The sequence below is a fragment of the Apus apus genome, chromosome 13 (assembly GCF_020740795.1).
Source record: "Apus apus isolate bApuApu2 chromosome 13, bApuApu2.pri.cur, whole genome shotgun sequence".
NCBI lineage: Eukaryota > Metazoa > Chordata > Aves > Apodiformes > Apodidae > Apus > Apus apus.
In genome coordinates, this window is record NC_067294.1 from 19,147,594 (window position 1) to 19,164,806 (window position 17,213).

The 17,213-nt window shown below is 48.6% G+C and overlaps 1 protein-coding gene across 2 annotated transcripts in view; it reads right to left on the bottom strand.

The window, feature by feature from the left end:
• Positions 1–1,935: 1,935 nt before the first annotated feature.
• The window catches only part of PFDN1 (prefoldin subunit 1), a 35,104-nt gene continuing 19,826 nt past the window's right edge, over positions 1,936–17,213 (bottom strand). For both annotated transcript variants that reach the window (XM_051631074.1, XM_051631073.1), the window contains exon 4: positions 1,936–2,152. In XM_051631074.1, the coding sequence (XP_051487034.1) occupies positions 2,069–2,152 (84 nt within the window). In that variant the 3' untranslated portion in view covers positions 1,936–2,068. The remainder of the gene's footprint in view (positions 2,153–17,213) is intronic.

Below are 17,213 nucleotides of genomic sequence, written 5' to 3' on the forward strand. Positions count from 1 at the left end.
TCTACAGGAAGGGCCAGAAGGAGGATCTGGGGAAATACAGGCCTGTCAGCCTGACCTTGGTACTGGGAAAGATCATGGAGAGACCCATCTTGACTGAGCTCACACAGCAAGTGCAGGGCATCCAGGGTATCAGGGCCAGCCAGCATGGATTTATGAAAGGGAGGTCTTGCTTGACCAACCTGATCTCCTGTGACCATGTAACCTGCCTTTTGGCTGTGGATGTTGTCTACCTGGACTTTGGTAAGGCCTCTGTCTCCCACAGCATCTCCTGAAGAAGCTGGTGAATCATGGCATTGACAAGTAGACTCTACTGGGTTAAAAAACTGGCTTGATGGCCAGGCCCAGAGAGATGTGGTAAATGGAGTCAAAGCTAGTTGGTGGCTGGTCAGCAGTGGTGTCCTTCAGGGCTCAGTGTTGGGGCCAGTCCTGTACAACATCTTTATCAGTGCTCTGGGTGAGGGGATCAAATGCAGCCTCAGTCAATTTGCAGATGACACCAAAGTGAGTGGAAATGTTGATCTGCTTGAGGGTAAGAAGGCTCTGCAGAGGGACCTGGACAGGCTGGATTAATGGGCCAAGGCCAGTTGTATGAGGTTCAACCAGGCCAAGTGCTGGGTCATGCACTTCAGTCACACCAAGCCACACACAACAACACTCCAGATTTGGGGCAGAGTGGCTGGAGAGCTGCTCAGCAGAAAAGGACCTGGGGGTGTTGGTGCACAGCTGGCTGAACATGAGCCAGCGTGTGCCCAGGTGGCCAAGAAGGTCACCAGCATCCTGGCCTACACCAGGAATAGCATAGCCAGCAGGAATAGGATGATCCTGCCCCTGTGCTCAGCACTGGTGATGCTGCACCTCAAGCACTGAGATCAGTTCTGGGCCCCTCACTATAAGGACATTGAGGCCTGGAGCATGTCCAGAGAAGGGCAACCAAGCTGGTGAAGACTCTAGCAAACAAGTCCTGTGAGGAGAGGCTGAGGGAACTGGGTTTGTTTAGTTTGGAGGGGTCTGAGAGGAGACGTCATGGCCCTCTGCAACTGCATGTAAGGAGGTTGTAATGAGGTGGGAGTTGACCTCTTCTCCCAAATGAATAATGACAGGACCAGAGGAAATGGCCTGAAGTTGGGGCAGGGGAGGTTTAGACTGGACATTAAGAAGAATTTCTATACTGAAAGAGTGGTCAGACACTGAACAATCCACTGCCCATGGAGATGGTAGTGTCACCATCCTTGGAGGTATTAATGTGTAGTTGTGGCACTTCAGGACATGTTCTAGTGGCTGAGGTTGTAGGGGTTTGGGGTTTTCTGGTGGAGTGAGTGTGGTTGGTTGTGCGTGTTTGTGTTGATGGTTGGACTCTGTGATCTCAGAGGTCCTTTCCAACCATGACGATTCTGTGATTCTGTGGGATTGACAACGGGACCTGGAAACTCTTGCTCAGCTTCAAGATCCCAAGGAAGGAGACACCCCGAAAGCTCCATTTCAGCAGAGCACCAGAGGCAGGAGCAGGGGAAGGTGGCGCTGGTGCACTGTGAGTGTGGAGCATAGGGTGGCACTGGCTCTCCATGAGCTCACCACCATGCTGGGCTCTGCCAGGCCTGTGTGTACAAGGAGGGAACCAGGGCCTGTCACTGGGACAGAATCAATGACCTGGAGGTGCCCATGACACCTGGCTCTGCCCTGCCAGCCTCCCTTTTCACCCACTGCATTTTCCCCAGCCCTGCTCCAGCAGCACCATACAGCCAGACTTCCCCACACCCCACACTGAGCCACGCACCTGGAGTTCTGGAGAGCGAGGGCTACAGCTGCCTTCAAGTGAAGCAGGATTCCCTGAAGGACCCTCACCTCAAGTCCCACCACCACCTCCTTCTCCATCAAACCCGTGCAGGGAGAGCAGCCATTGTGGGATGCCGAGGTGGCAGGCAAAGGAGCCCAGGCTTTGCAGCAGAGTTTTATTGAAGCTGCCACAGAGGGAGCTGGGGCAGCAGTGAAGGGGAGCAGTGAGGGAGAGCAGGCAGCGCTGCCCTAAACCACTCCAGGGTGTCCAGGAGGCACAGGGGGAACTGCACAGCTACTGTGCCCTTCGGGCCATCAGCATTTCCCTGATGTTATCTTCTGCTTCCTTCACACTCCGCTCCAGGTAGGACTTCTTCTGCTGCAAGGCAGAAAATGCAGAGGAGAGTTAAGGACTACCTTGGCACTGGCAGCAGGTGCCCCAGGGCTGTGACCAAGAGCTCTCCAGAGCAGACCTCCAAGCTGCCTGCTGAGGGTACACACAACCCTACAGGTTTCCCAAAGTGAGGACAGCAGTTACTCATTTCCAGAGGCATCCTGGAAGCATTACAAGCCTGGGCAATGTTTACATAGACTTTGAATTGTGTTGCCTCTGAAATCCTCTCCTCAAGAGCTGCCAGGGCTGTTTCAACAGCAGAGCTGCAAAAAGTGGGATACAATAATTGCAGTAAGGACAAAAAAGGCAGCTAGATCCTGTAACGCTTGGAGCCTAGAGAGGAATTAACATACTGAGGCCTCCTTATGGAGGCAACAGCAAAATCCTTTTGCACTTGGATAAAAAAAGGCTATTTTTCCCAGCTGGGCCAGTTTTCTAAACCCAGACCCTCCTTTCTATCAGAAATTCCCTGGCATCATCACCAAATACGTGTGTTTCCTTAATCATCTTTAATTAGACTAGGCTTGGCAGGGAAGCAGCCCAAAGCTGTGCATCCCAAGACAGGAATTCAACATGCAGCATTTTTTCCTCCAAGTCTGGGTGCTCCTAGGTGACTGGAAAAATCAGCACTTGGCTCTTTTAACTATTTTCTCTGGGTTTCCAAACAACAGCCACAACAGTCCCCAGTGGAGGCCAGGAAGGCAGCTGGCTCTGAGCAGCTCTGGCTGCTGCAGGCAGAGCTCGGCAGCAGGACAGCACTTCCCCAAATGCATTTTGGTAGGGGCAGGGGGACCCTCGGGAAGAATCCCCAGAGCTGGGCTTGTGGGGGGCCACAGGGAGAGCCCTGCAGCGCTCCACAAGTGTTACCTGCCACAGGCTGGCATGAGCCTTGCTGTCATCACAAGGCAAAGTCTTGTAGCACATGCCTGCTATGGAGGGCAGGCCAGGGGAGTGTGTCAGCCAGAGGACATGGCCACTGCCACATGGCAACAGGAAAGGAACTGTAAAGTTGATGCCTCCCTGACAGCCTCCCCCTGACTCCTGCAAGTCCACGGGGAGCTGGGATCCATAATGTTGAAGGAAAATTCATTAGCACGTGGGACAGTCCTGCTGCCATCGCTCCCCATCTGTCTCCTCACAGCAGACCTGCAGTGACACTTCTGTGCACTCAGCTGAAATGCCCATGCCATGAGGACATCTCTTACGGCCCCATTTCTAAATACTGAAGGGCTTTTATTTAAACAGTAAAGGTTGTCAGCGACAGCTAGGACTGGGGGTACAGCAAAGAGCTCCTTGTCCCTCTCACACAGTCCCCAGGCACGTGGGATCCTCCTCGCTTACAAGAGCTGCTTTTCAGGAAACTGCAGGGAGAGGAGGTGCCGTGCGGGTTCCCACTGCCACCAACGCACTGACGCACGAGCATGACTTCTGCCACCACCGCGCCGTTCCCACGCTGCCCAGACAAACATCGAGGGATTTCACATCTAGGGAACTAAAGCTGAAGGCTGCAAGGAGAGACAGGGCCCAGAAAATCTGCGTGGGTCTGAGCTCCACCTTGCTCTGCTGACTGGAGGAGAGCAGCATCCAAAGAGACAACTTTTATGCATTTATTACCAAAACTTTTTTTTTTTTTTTTTAATTAATGAAGTTGAATTAGTCTATTAAACAGTTCTGGCTTTCTGCCCTCTCCACTCCCCCTCATGCCACTGGCCAGCAAGAGCCAGTTCCAGAGAGCAGGTCTGTACAGGCAGGCTGGCCTCGGCAGAGACCTCAGGAGAGTCTGGCAGCCCTGCAGCCTCACAGGAAGCCTCCATGTGCATCCAGGAGCTGGCGGGCTGCAGATGACAGCTCTGTTCTCCTAACAGTGGGATTTCAAATGTACCCTGCTAGGACACCTTGCTGGTGACTATTTGGGTCACAGTTCCCTGAGGACAAGGGACCATGAGCAGTAGCATGGCCTGGCACAGTGCAGTTCGTGGCTATCATGGCCACGCAGACCCATGCTGCACACTCCTGCCAGGTGCTCTGCCCTGCCGGGGGGAGCAGGGGTGCTGAAGCTACCCAGCTCATGGCAAAGGAACATGCTTTAATGCCATTTCTCTACTTAAACAGCACCTGCAGTACCAGGCAGGTGAGGATTCAGGAAATTTGTATTTCCCTCAATCACTCTTCTTAGTCATGTAGTTTATGAGACACAAGGATGTGAACTGCTCCTGATGCATTTGCTCCTTCCTCACAAAAGCGGGGTCCAGGAAGACTCATCCCTGGGCTTGAGGATGTTCCCTTGAATGTCAAGGGGAAGTCTGCACCCACAGCTGGGGGACTACAAACCTCTGGAGCTATTCTGCAAGCCAGCACAGCAATTGGCTCCCACTGTGACTAGCTCCAAATCACAGCAGACAGTCACTGCATCTTCCAAGACAACTGGCAGAAGGTGTTCCTTCCCAATGAGTTGTGGCCTGGTTTCTGCTTTAGTAATCACAGGATAAAGAGCAGGAGCTTGCATGCAAACCCCTCCTCACTGCGATTACTGGGGTCTAGACAGGAAACTCAATCTCTCCCTGCCCGTCCCAGAGCAGCGCAGGGAGCAATTGGCTGACACTGGTGCTGCCTCCTTGCACCAGTGCTGCAAGAGCAGAGCCCAGAGACCTGACAGCAAAGCTCCTCAGTCATCCTGGAAGCTGTTCTGGTCAAGCCAGATCTGCCAGGCTGGTAGTTCTGCTCCCTGTGGGAGGAACATTGCCACAGCCTCCCAAACCCCAAAACCCCACCGCCAAGCTTCCCTGACGTCACATGCTTTCGTTTGCACTTGATGTTGACTTGCAGCCCTAGTTAACCCTATGTCCTCTGACCCCACGTTTTGGGCCAGCCCATGGTTGTTAGATTTTACCTCATCACCCAATTAGCTGCATATTTTTCCTGTGAAGGTGTGTTCACCACTGCAAGTGTTAATTCTTTGTTGCCTTTGCCAAGGCAAATGCAGCTAGCAGCAAATTTCCAGTGCAACGCTAGTACCGTACTACTGATTTTGGTCACTCATGAAGTCAAAGCCTGCTGCTTTCTGCAGACTCTGATATTGCTTCTACACCAGTAACTCCAGTGCTCACCCCTCAGGAGCCCAAAAAGACATGGCAGCACACTGACCCTGCTGCACTGCAGGCCATTGACTTCAGAGGCTGCACAACCTCCAAGCTCCAGATGCAAAGCTCCAACCCAGCCCTCACACCAGCAGTGCCCTAAGCTGCCCCCATCCACCCACCAGCTCCTGCAAGCCTCTGGCCAGACAAGGTGGTTACCCAAAACAGCAACAGATATCACTGTCCAAGTCACAGAGTCTCAGGGCCAGACAGAGAAAGGAGCCTTGCTTTGGGAAGGCAATAGGGTAACAGTGACACATGCCATTCAGCTCCCAGAAAAGCCCAAACTCAGAGCTGACAAGCAGGACCAGGCTGTGGACCCAGGCTGAGCAGTGCCACAAGGTGCTGGCAATTCCCCAGCAGTTACACGAGTGTGGCAAGGCAGGGAGGGAGGACACACTGACAGGGCTGCAGGAAGAGGCTGCTCTGTCAGTTGACGGCTCTGGCTGCAGCAAGCAGATGATTCCTCCTCCTGGTTCACAACTGTCACATCTACTTGCTAGAGATTTATTTAGGACACTGCAAAACACACTAATTGAGTGCTTCTGGAACTTATTTAGGAGGTACAGGTCCTGCCCACCAGCGCAGCCAGGGCAGCCAGTGCCCCTCTGTCTCCACTGGTCTCTGCCACCCCGTGGCTTGAGGAGGTTTCAGAAATGCCACTTGGTTTCCATGACCCACACAGCAGCTCCCGCACCCCCCGATCCCCCTCCTGCCCCGCTCTGTCCCTGCACAGGAAGGACACTGCCACCTGCATTGGGGGACATGAGAGAAACATACAGCTACTGTGGCTGGCTAGCAAGGTCTGGACCACCTGCAGGACAGCTGAGAGAGAGCAAAACTGCAGAATAACCCCCCAAAAGCCAGCACAGTCAATGCCTTCCAGCATGTAGTTTCGTAATTCCTTTAAACTAATTCCACTACCAACAAAAGCCAGGAAGGGCTACAGCACCTGAGAGCAAGACAAACCACAGCCCTGATGATCTGTCTGAAAACTAGCCCAAAAGGAAATGTTCTCAGCTAAATGTGCTTTCTGGAAGGAGGTCTGCCTGGCACTGAGATGAAGGGTGAGAAGACATGGCCAAGAACTCTTCCTTGGGCAGCAGAGCCAACCCCACCAGCTGGATCTCCCAGCACTGCACTCTGAGGCCCTCCTGCATCTGACCACAGATGGTGCCACCAAGCCTGGCCTTTACTCTCCAGAGGCCACGCTGGACACGCACAAGCTGTCCCTCACTGACCACACTTTTCACTGCCACACACCAGAGGGGAGAGCCTGTGCCCTGGTGCTGCTGGTTACAGCAAACACAAGGCCACAAACACCTGCCCTGCCATTAACCCCATACCCCGGCTCTGCTGTGCACTTCACTCCCTGTCCTGGGCAACACTTGCTCCCTCCCCAGTTCTGTGCTGTTTGCTTTTGGCAGTAGCTGCGGAAATACTAGATCCAATGCAAATACAATCACAGTTCACACCCCAAAGAAAAAAAAGGAGTTGTGATTAACAGAGGTGGCCCACGGCCTTTTGACACGGCAGGAAGCTACCTCCTGCTTGAGCCTCCCACCTCGGTTCCCATCGCATCACACCGCTCGCTAGGCCAGTGCTTCGCTGGGGAAACACCATGACACACCAGACCTTACATTCCTGGCAGATTAAAGAGGCAGCATCCACAGATTCCGTGGCAAAAAACCCCTATTAATCAGCTCATCTCAGACAGGCTTTCGATGATCAAAGCAACCTCCTTCCCCCAGTGCGGTGATTCAGAGGGCTCTGCCTTCAGAGAGAGTTGCTCAGTCACCGGCCAGACCCACATGTCTGCAGAGCCCTGTCTGAAGCTGGTAGCTCTGTCTCCAAAAGCCAAAGCAGCACTTTGCTCTCAGCAGGAAACCAACACACAGCAGCCACAGTTTATTCCTGCTGCATTGTGCCTCACGCTTACAGGTGAATTTTCTGTTTCAAGTAGCAGTTTCTCCATCAACCTCTACTCCTTTGCTCTTAAAATTCCACTTCTCTCTCTTCACTACAGCAAGAGGAATAGAGCTTCAACCCCCGACCTGCAAACACAAATATGCCTAAACCCAAACAAAAATGTTTCCATGGAAATGTAAGGATCATGTATTGGAACATGCCTTCTCAATTCACCCTTTTTATTTGTGGGGTTTTGTTGGTTTAAAAAAAAAAAAAAAGCCAAAACAAAACCACACAAAACCTTTTTTTCTACAAACTTGTTTTACATCCAACTTTGCGAGGATGAAACAAGCTGGCAGGTTCCTTCCCAGAGAACACCTCCATCCCCATGGCTCGCAGCACACTTGGCTACCAGCCACCAGATGCTGGCATCCCACTCTTGCACTGAGAAAGCTTTCGTCGAGGAACGCTGCAGAGTCCTCAGGCATGATACAGTGCCTCAAATAGGAATCTCATATTGTGACACCATCTCAATAAACCTGCTAGCCATGAGCTCCTGTATCTCACAAAGCTAATCCAGGTCATTTGGCATTCCTCAGGGGCTCTGTGTGCACACTCTTCGGGAAAGTGACCAGCAGACCCTGAGATAGAGCTGGCAACACTGGCATGTCTGGTAAGGATCTTCCCAAAGGAAAGGGAGCTGTGCTGGGGCACAGGCAGCAGCAGCAGTGTGAGCTCCCCTTGCTCTGGAGGCCACAGCTGCTCTTCAGGTAGTTGGAACTGCCCGAACCCCCTTTGCTGGAGAACAGCACACAGAGTTGTCAGCACACACACCATGGGCAGGACAACCACTTTGGGCAGCCTGAGATAACAGGATGATGCCCCCAGGATGTGAGCTCAGTTTGACAGGACTTCACTTGAAAATCATAAGCAGGACAGAGGTGGACCTGCTGGAACAGCTCCCGGCTGCTTCTGATTCGAAAGGAGCTGAACCAGTGGGCACCAGCAACAGGGCAGGGTGGGTCTGCAAGCAGTCCTGTGCCCTGATGGGTCCCACCCAGCACTGATCCTCACCCAGCACAACACTGTGCCACATGTACACATTGGGAATTACTACACTACAGCAACCAACAAATATTTAGATACACTTCAAGACTTTCCAAGCAGAGTTATTGCTCTCAGGAAGTTGTCCAGTGTTTGCTCAAGAGTGAATTGCAATAGGAAGGAAGCCCAGCTGGTTTCTGATGACAGCTGCTGACAGAAGAATGACGACACCATTTACCTAAGAGGAGAAGTGATGATTCAGATCCCTGGGTTTTCCCTTAAGCATTCTTTCCAGAAGGTAACGGGGACACTTGGTCACTACAAAACCATCTGGATTCGGGAGAAGAAGAAAAGACATCAAGTATAAAAGTGCACTTGTACAACAGAGGAGGAGCTTTAAAAGCACCTGCCTAAAGAACTGCTGGTGCAAATCCACCTTCATCATGTATTGATCCTACCTACTGCACCACCAGCAGGGCTTCCCCCATCATTATCATAGCACCTTGAATCCCTGAGGAACATACTCTGACAAAGCTAATTTGGAAAAGTACCTGCTGATTTCCTCACTTGGTACCAAGGTAGACCACCTTTGAGAGAAGAAAGGATAAGATAAGATGCAGGGAAGCGTGCCTGCAGAGCAGCCTTTCTGTGCCCTGCTGGGAGCACATTGCACATACCTGTTCTCTGAGCCATGGGACACCATCTCCACAGAGGTGGAGACAGTGGCTCTCTGTGACTGGGAATGACAGATAACTCCAGTGAACTTCTGCAACCAAGCCTGATGTTAACTACTACTAAAGCAAGCTGACTGGGAACCTTTCAATAGGTGGCAGCAGAAATACATTAGCAACACAAAGGATTCCTTCAGGGACACCCCTTATTGGCAAAATTACTCAGAGCATTTTTCAGAGGCACATTGCTTCAGGTCAGATACTGCACACTCACCAGGCTTACAACAGCAGAGCAACGCCAAACAGAGAATGTGGGGAGGGGAAACTCACCCAGATCCTGAAAATCCCCATGTTTTGCTTTGGTGGAAGTGTCCCTCACCAAACTACCTCTTGCAAAACATGGTAAGTTTCCTAACTTGGTGCTTTGGTTTCTATGGCCCTGCAGAGCCAGTATGGTTCATCAGAACACCTCCTGGCAATAGGACTTTTGCAAAATCACACCACACCTTTCATGTCTTGCAATCCTGGCCAAACAAGGCCATTTTGAAGGAAAAATACTTCCATAAGTTTCCAAGATTCAACAAATCAGCAACAGATAGATGTAAACTTCCAACTAACCAGAACTTACCCCCAACAAGAATTCAGATACCCTTGAACTTCGCAGGCTCACAGGCAGAAAGCAGACACATCCCTGCTAGGAGCTCTGTGCTGAGAGCAGCAAGGAACCCGGGGCCAGCAGAAAGCTCAATGGGCTCCCCCAGACCTGGCCAGCAAGGTGTGGCTTTGTGAAGCTGACTCAGGGCTGGCTCAGGTCTCCCACACACAGGAGCAGCTGCTTTCCACATCATCGTTTCCTGTTCTCCCCAGGCAAGATGGAGGAGATGGGGGGAGGATGGAGGTTTATAAGGCATGGATAATCCCCCTCCTTGGAGCTGCTCAGCATAAAGGAGAGCGAGGAGCACGGGCTGGAGTGACTAAGGCAAGGACAGCAGCACTGGTTGGTGACTAACTATTACTTATGCAAGGAGGAATTTGGAGAGGGACTCATATCCAGCTCGGCTCATTGCTTTGGAGACTTCTGCAGCCATAAGCACAAAGGAGAGCTTTGACAATGAATCAGAGCCCGGTTTAAAACGACAAAGACAGACTTATCTACCGACTTTGTGTTAAAATGAGTTCAGTGTAAGCATAAAAGCAGCTTAATGCTAAACAGGGGAAACAAGCAGCATTTTCAGACTCAGATGACTAAATGTGGGCTCCTGGATGAACAAAACCATTTAGATAGAGCAGAAGTGGGGTTTTATTACTGCATAATGTATTTTACTTTCCCCTGAATGATAAAAGAATGCAAGAATACTGGCAAAGTTTGCCTGAAAAGCTTTTTTCCATTTGATTGGGCTTTTTTTCTTTTAAATCAGAGCAAGCCTCCAAAAAAAAATCCTAAAACAAGTTCTGGGATACATTGATTTTCAAAGCATCTTTATAACTAGCTTCTAGAGGATTTAAAAGGAAGCAAACAACCCCCACATTGATTACTCTCCTGCTTTTAAAACCTAAAAATAAAGGTATGAACAGTGAAAATAAAAAGTCATCAAATTCCACTTCTCCCTTCATGAAGCCTTTGCCCTCTCAGCTAGTTTGTGTGCTTACTTTGCAGTCTGCAGCACAGGGAAGAATAACAAAGAATTACTAATTAAGCAGCTGCTTGCAAAAGTCCGGGAGTTTGAAAACTTGTTGTGGTGAATGCTCCAAATGAAAGCTTCAGCCTCGCAAATGCATACCCATCCCCAACGTGTTGTTAGACGTTACATCTCATTCCACCAAAATCGGCATCACTCACAACAACTCTTCACAAAAATGTGGTGAGCTGTTAAACTTTGTATAAGCTATCCCAGGTCTAAACCAGTGGAAGATCCTTTTGGAGAGATGGGAATCCCCTCTTAAATGTGCTGATTTCTTCTTTCTATGCCTCTTAAGATTACAAGGTCAGGTTTTGCAACCAGTGACTTGTGCACTATTTAACACAGGACAAGCTTCTTACGCAATTTTCAAAGCAGAACATTCTTGTTTGATCTTTATCTAAGAAATCTACCACAGGAATCAGAATGAGTATTAAAAAAAAAAATACACCTCCTTTCTTTTGATTACTGAAGAGCATTTGTTCCTTTTCAAAGCTGCAAGGTGCTAGCTGCACACAATCAACTTTCATTTATCTGGGATGAGAGATGACACTAACTGGATAAAAGGGAAACAGCATAAAATACACATTAAGTTAGGCTATAAGAATCCAATCCTTTTGCTTTCCTCACCTCTAACAAATGACAGTAAAACACATCATGAAACTTCAAACATAAAGAAGTAAGTCAGCGATTCATCACAGGCTTGAAAGCAAGGAATAAGGCCTGTTATTCACGCTGCCATCAAAACTGTCAGTTTAGGGGACAGTAAGAATTAAAGCAGCATTAGCTATGTCCCAGTTCTTCCAGTATTTACCTTAAATTTTATGGCTCCAGTCCAATGTCAGAGGGCTTCTCCATAAAGAATGACTGTCCTGATAGTGCTAGCTCTGTAGCCACAACATGCTCAACCTTCTCACCATTTTATTATTTCAAAGCCTATTTTTCTCATTGCTCAGAGTATTTTTCATTTCAAAAATCAGGAATTAAAAAGCGGATTTTCCTCCCTGTAAGACAGGGAGAGAGGAAAAAACCCCACACACCCCCCAAAAAAACCCCAACCATGAGCTTTTGCTACTCACTACTTCAAAAGAAGTGGGCAGACTGGTGCTGACAGCTCTGCTCTCCTACAGGAGGGCCTGTGGATGCTCCCCAGCTGACAGCAAGCTTAGGCAAGAAGCCAGAGCACCCATGTCCTCAAAAAGCAAGCTAAGTGTCCAGCTTTGCAGCCTAAAAAGCAGAAGCAAGCCCTCAGAGAAGGCACAGACTCAGGCCTGGATGACAGAAGCCAATAGTCAAGATGAAACACATTTCCCAGGAATGTCATGAAGCCCAGATGCCTGTGCCCAGAAGGACCTGCCCAGGTACCTAAAACTGCCTCAGACACCCACGACCATTCAAAGTGTAGCTGGGCCTGGTCCTCACAGGGGGCCTAATGAGGTTCTGCACCTCACCTTCACACCCATCTCCGTAACTTGTGGAGCTCCCATAGCTTCCTCTTAAAAGGTCTGTGTGAGCCCAGATGCTAATCCTAAATGTTAAATTCACTTTCACCTATCAGACATCAGGTATCCTGCCTCCTTGTACAGCAAGCAGAGGGAGCAGATGACCTCTAGGAATCAGTGTCCCTCTGCAAGCATTTGCTGTCTTTCTCTTGACTGCAGAGAAGATCTGGACTCCTGACTTGCAGATGACCAGGGAGGGTTAACAAAACTCCAAGGTGCGATTCAGAGGCAAGAGAGGAAGAACATATCAACACTCTGAAATCCCAGACATCAGATACTGTAAAGAGGGGGGAGAAGGGGAAAACAAATAGGAAAAAAAACCCCAAACAAAACCAAAACCGAAAAAAACTCAACCCCACAACACACCACCTTCCAGGACAAGAAAATGAAGAAAATGAAAATCATTCTACAGCCCAGCAACACACCAAACCTGCAAACAATCCATGCAGGAGGAGCTTTGTACATGTTTGCAAATCATGACTGCAGCTGAGCCCTCAGGGTTGGATGGTTCTGGCTTGGCTCCTGCAGAAACAACAGGAACAGAAGCCACCAGACTTCCTTAGAGCAGATCAGGCCATAAAGCCAACAGAGCTGAAACCAAGCCAGGGACTGACCTTGTCTGTGCACATGCTTAGAAACAAGGGGCAGCTTCTGCGACAACACATGTTTAAAATCACCTCCTCGGTACGTGCACGTATGCCAGCAATGGAATGAGAGAACAGCACACTCATCCAAACTAAAATCTGCCCTGAGCTGAGGCACAGAGGGCTATTCTTGAGGGTTCCCTTTTCCAAAGCAAACAGAAACTCTCCTTATTTCCCCTTGTTTATTTAAAAAGCCCACCACACATTCCTGGGCACTGGCCTATCCCGAGCCAACTATGGGATGAGAGCTTCTACACTGCAATTCCTAGGAAGAAATTGGTCTAACCTGTGAACAGCCAAACAATTGCTACCTTCTGATGGTTGCTTAGTGGTCTGTGAAGCACACCACAGATCTCAAGAGGCCTGTTTTCACATCACATTTAAAGCCACCCTCAGAGCTAGACTCCACGGTGAGGGTTTCAGTGTAAAAACCGCAAGGCCGCCCTGAGCGCTGCCACAGGAGCACCTCAGTGGTGCCCAGCCAGACCCAGCAGGTCCATCCCAGCCATACCTGCCCAGAGAACATCAGCTCCCAAGTTCAGCACATCCCCCGCAGCCACACCTCGCCTGCTTAAATCTTTGTTCCCACAGGGCAGGAAAACACTGTCAGTGGCAACCATTGGAGACGCCCTGGTCGACTCATCGAGAAGGGGGGCACCACCATTCCGCCCCAGGGCTGCAGCAAAGCCTTTCTAAAGCTCCTAGAGAAAGAAGATTAGAGAAAAGGAAGCTGCAGTGCAAGCAAGTTTGAATCCAGGCAGCACCAGGGAAGAAGTGTGCTACCTCTGACACCTGGTCACCATCAGGCACTGCATTGGAGCCACTTTTCACCAGCAAGGAGCCCTGCAACACCATGTGAGCCTGTAAGTGTTTGAGGGTAGGAGGTTTGTTTCCCCACCAAGAATGAGAGCAAATAAGTATTCTATATGGGACAAGGCAATTGGATGTGGCATTTTAGGGATCACATGATGGATTTCTGAGTTTGAAATCAAGCACTTAGGTATTTTCTACTGCAGGCAGACAGAGAAAAAAATAACCAGCCCTTTATCTCCACACCAATAAACTTTCAGTCTCCTATACAAGCATGAAATAATTGTCTAGAAAACATGCACACAACAAGGCTGTGGTCAGAATTTAAAATCAAAATCCAATTCAGCCAGAGAGTTGCAGGCTGCTTTTGCTCTTTTCACAAAGGAGCTAAATTAAGTGGCACAGAGTAGACAGAGCTGCCCAGCAGAGCCTCCCCCTTATTTGTTATTTTTAGCAATTTAGTCTGACAACGCCTGACAACTAAACATGCTGAATATAGCAGAAGAGAAGGGGACTATCTGATATTATCAGAGAAAACACACAGGAATAATCACTTTCTCCACCCCTAATGAAGAATCAATTTTCCATGTCTTTCTAACATCATACAGCTTGTTCTTTTAAAAATGCCACATTTAAAAACAGACTCCATCTAGCCCTACAATGGAAACGGATAATATTTCCTGAAACAAAGCATTGTTCCACCCCTCACATATCATGTTTCCTTAAAAACAGGGGAAGAAAAACATTACTTGGTTTTTCTCCTAATACTGCATAAACATTGCTGAGCTAAAAAGAGTCTGTGCTCATCCCTTTAGAATGCTTTCAAAATAGATTTAATACATACCCCTCGTCCTGTGAAACACAACAAGAATTTGATAGTATCAGGACTGGAAAAATCCCGTTGCTGCTGCTAAGCAGGAGGCTGCCCATGGCAGTGGGCGAGGAGCATGTGCCATCAATCCTTGCCCCCCTTGGGCAGGTTTCTATCAGCCTAGCTGGCACAGCCTTCACACAGTATTTTGCCAGCAGGCCTGGACAGCCTATTTGGACTCCAAAGGATTACACACAAGTTGTCAAGTTAAGAATGCTACACATGGTCATAAATACATTCACAGTCATACCTTAGCTTTAACAAGAAGGGTGAAGCTACCTTGCTTTTTTTGCAGAGGAGCCGACAGGCTATGCACTGGGCCCCTTGTGCACATCCATGCCCCTTTGATGCTTTCAGACCACAGTTCCTCTCACTGACTACATCCTATGTGTATTTCAGCCAAGCCTTATTTTCACAGCCCTGTACAAAGACAGGGCTGGTTCTCCTTCCTGCTCTGCCACTCAATGAGCAGCAAGCGGGATCAAACCAGCAGTATCACAAAAATGTTGCCATGCTGCCTTGAAAAAGGCAATGCATCACTGGGACTAACTGCAATCATGCATTGCTGTGGAGACTATCAGAAGAGGGAGAAAAGCTTTCCAACTAGACACAAAACCCCTCACCGTTTCTTAAGTTCACACTGACAGCTGTGAATGTCAGGAAACACAGATCCCACCTCTGAACAGGTTAAAGCCCGTATCTTCATGAATAGTCAGCACTCAGGAGCTCTTCTTACCAAGCAGCTGGATGGATTTACAGAAGAGCTCACAAGTGAGCCCAGCCCTCTGTGCTGTGCTCCTCTGCACACAGAACCAAGCTAGTGGTGAGAGCGTCTCTCAAAGTCAGGCTTGTATCAAACAACATTTCACAGTACCTTTGCAATAGTGTTATAATAGCAAAGCACAACCGTCTCAAGCTCACACTACATAAGCAACCAGATCAGCCAAACCATATGGATACTGGAGGGTTACTCTGACCAGCTTGATTAACTAAGTAAAGTGAGAAATCCACGTAAGGAACAAGGTAGTTAACAATGTAAAATATAAATCTAAACTTTAAAGTCTGTCCAGTTTTAATAATGAATGCAGGGAGGTTTTAACCTATCATGGTTTGGTATTTATTTTACAATGATACAGTGGAAGCCAAGGTCACAAAGCTTCACATTCTTTCCTGCTTCTGTCACAACTTGTTTTGAGGACAGCAAAATCCCATACTCCTGTGGTAAGTGCTATCTGACTTGGACTCAGGTATTTCCCCCCAAAATCTCAGTTTGCAGTCTAAAAGCTTGCCCTCTTCCATGGGGAATCCCAAGTCTAAAGAAAATCCTTTTCACAAAACTGCTGGAAGCAAAGAAGTTAAAATAATGGACTTGAATGGCCACTTAAAGCAAACCATTGGAAGGTTTGGCAATCTCAGCCCCACTATCCATGTTTAAAAAGGTGGTGGCAACCACCTTTCGAGACAGTCACTATCACTGCAAACTTCAATTCAGTGGCCACTCAAACAACAAGGAGCTACGAAGCAGAAAAACACATTTGCGATGAAGCCAGTTCTGGGGCTTTGGGTAAGAATGGCAAAGACTGTAATTTGGGGGAAATTCCATCCATTCTGCTGAACTCGGCAATCAGAAAGTTCAGGAGTCAAGATCACTGCCCACAAGGAACAGGAAGAAACTGAGATGCACAGCTGAAGGGCATAGTGGCCAAAAAGCTAACTACAGCCCAATGGACCTGGCAGTAAGGGAGGGCAGTTTGTAAAGAGGCTGTCAACCACACTCCAATCACTTCCAAATCCAGACATGCTGCTCTGAATTTCTCCAACCCCAGGCACAAGGCTGTCTCTGCACAAAGGCACTAGCATCAGCGATGGCTCCAGAGGAGCCAGGATACAATCACTTTTATCACATAACCATAAAAATAATGGTGCCTTGTCTGCATTAACATCACCTTAAATATATAGCCTATCCATGGAGTACTTGTTTTCCCTGTGCATAAAAAGTTCTCATAGCCAGGAACACAAACCCCCGTAGTATCTGGCACAGGTAACACTCCATGCAACACAACATATGGTGATGTGCTTGCCCTACAGCTTCCCAGGCAAGGTAAGTTTTAAGAAGGAATTAAAAAAATGACAAAGTCTACTTCTGCTCTAGTCTAAGTAGGAGATAACAGAGACAGGACTGCACAGGTTTGAGCACTGACTTCCTATTCCTGCTTGTCCCTGCTTAGCTCATCTCCACACTCACTTTCCAAAACACTAACAGTTAAGATAAGCAGCTTGACACAACTCAGGCTTTGCTCTCTGTCATTCTCCAAAAACCAAGGAACAGGGTTTTGTATTAATTATACTTTAGGGGCATTGAAAAAAATGCACTAAGGGCCTTGGAAAATAATATTTTGCACATATTCTCCAAAGAACTGTAAGCTGTACACATAGCCACTAGAAGATACACAAGATTCACTAGATAACTTGTTTGAACACTAGAACTTGGTCAGACACTACTTTATATTTCTTAGATATTCTTCTCTGCCTTGAATACTCCAACCAGATAAACATAAGAACACAGAAGTCCTCTGACCGCATCGTCAAAACAGTCCCATCTCCGCCCAGATCCAGTCTTCAACAGCAGCCACAAGTAGACGCCTAGGGAAGAGTGTAAGGACAGGGCAAGCGTACATGGTACTTCCTCCTCATACTTTCCCAGCCTTCAGACATTTTTAGCTCAGGGACTTCCTGAGCAGGATGCCATTTCTACATATTTGGTAATTCTCAATGGATTT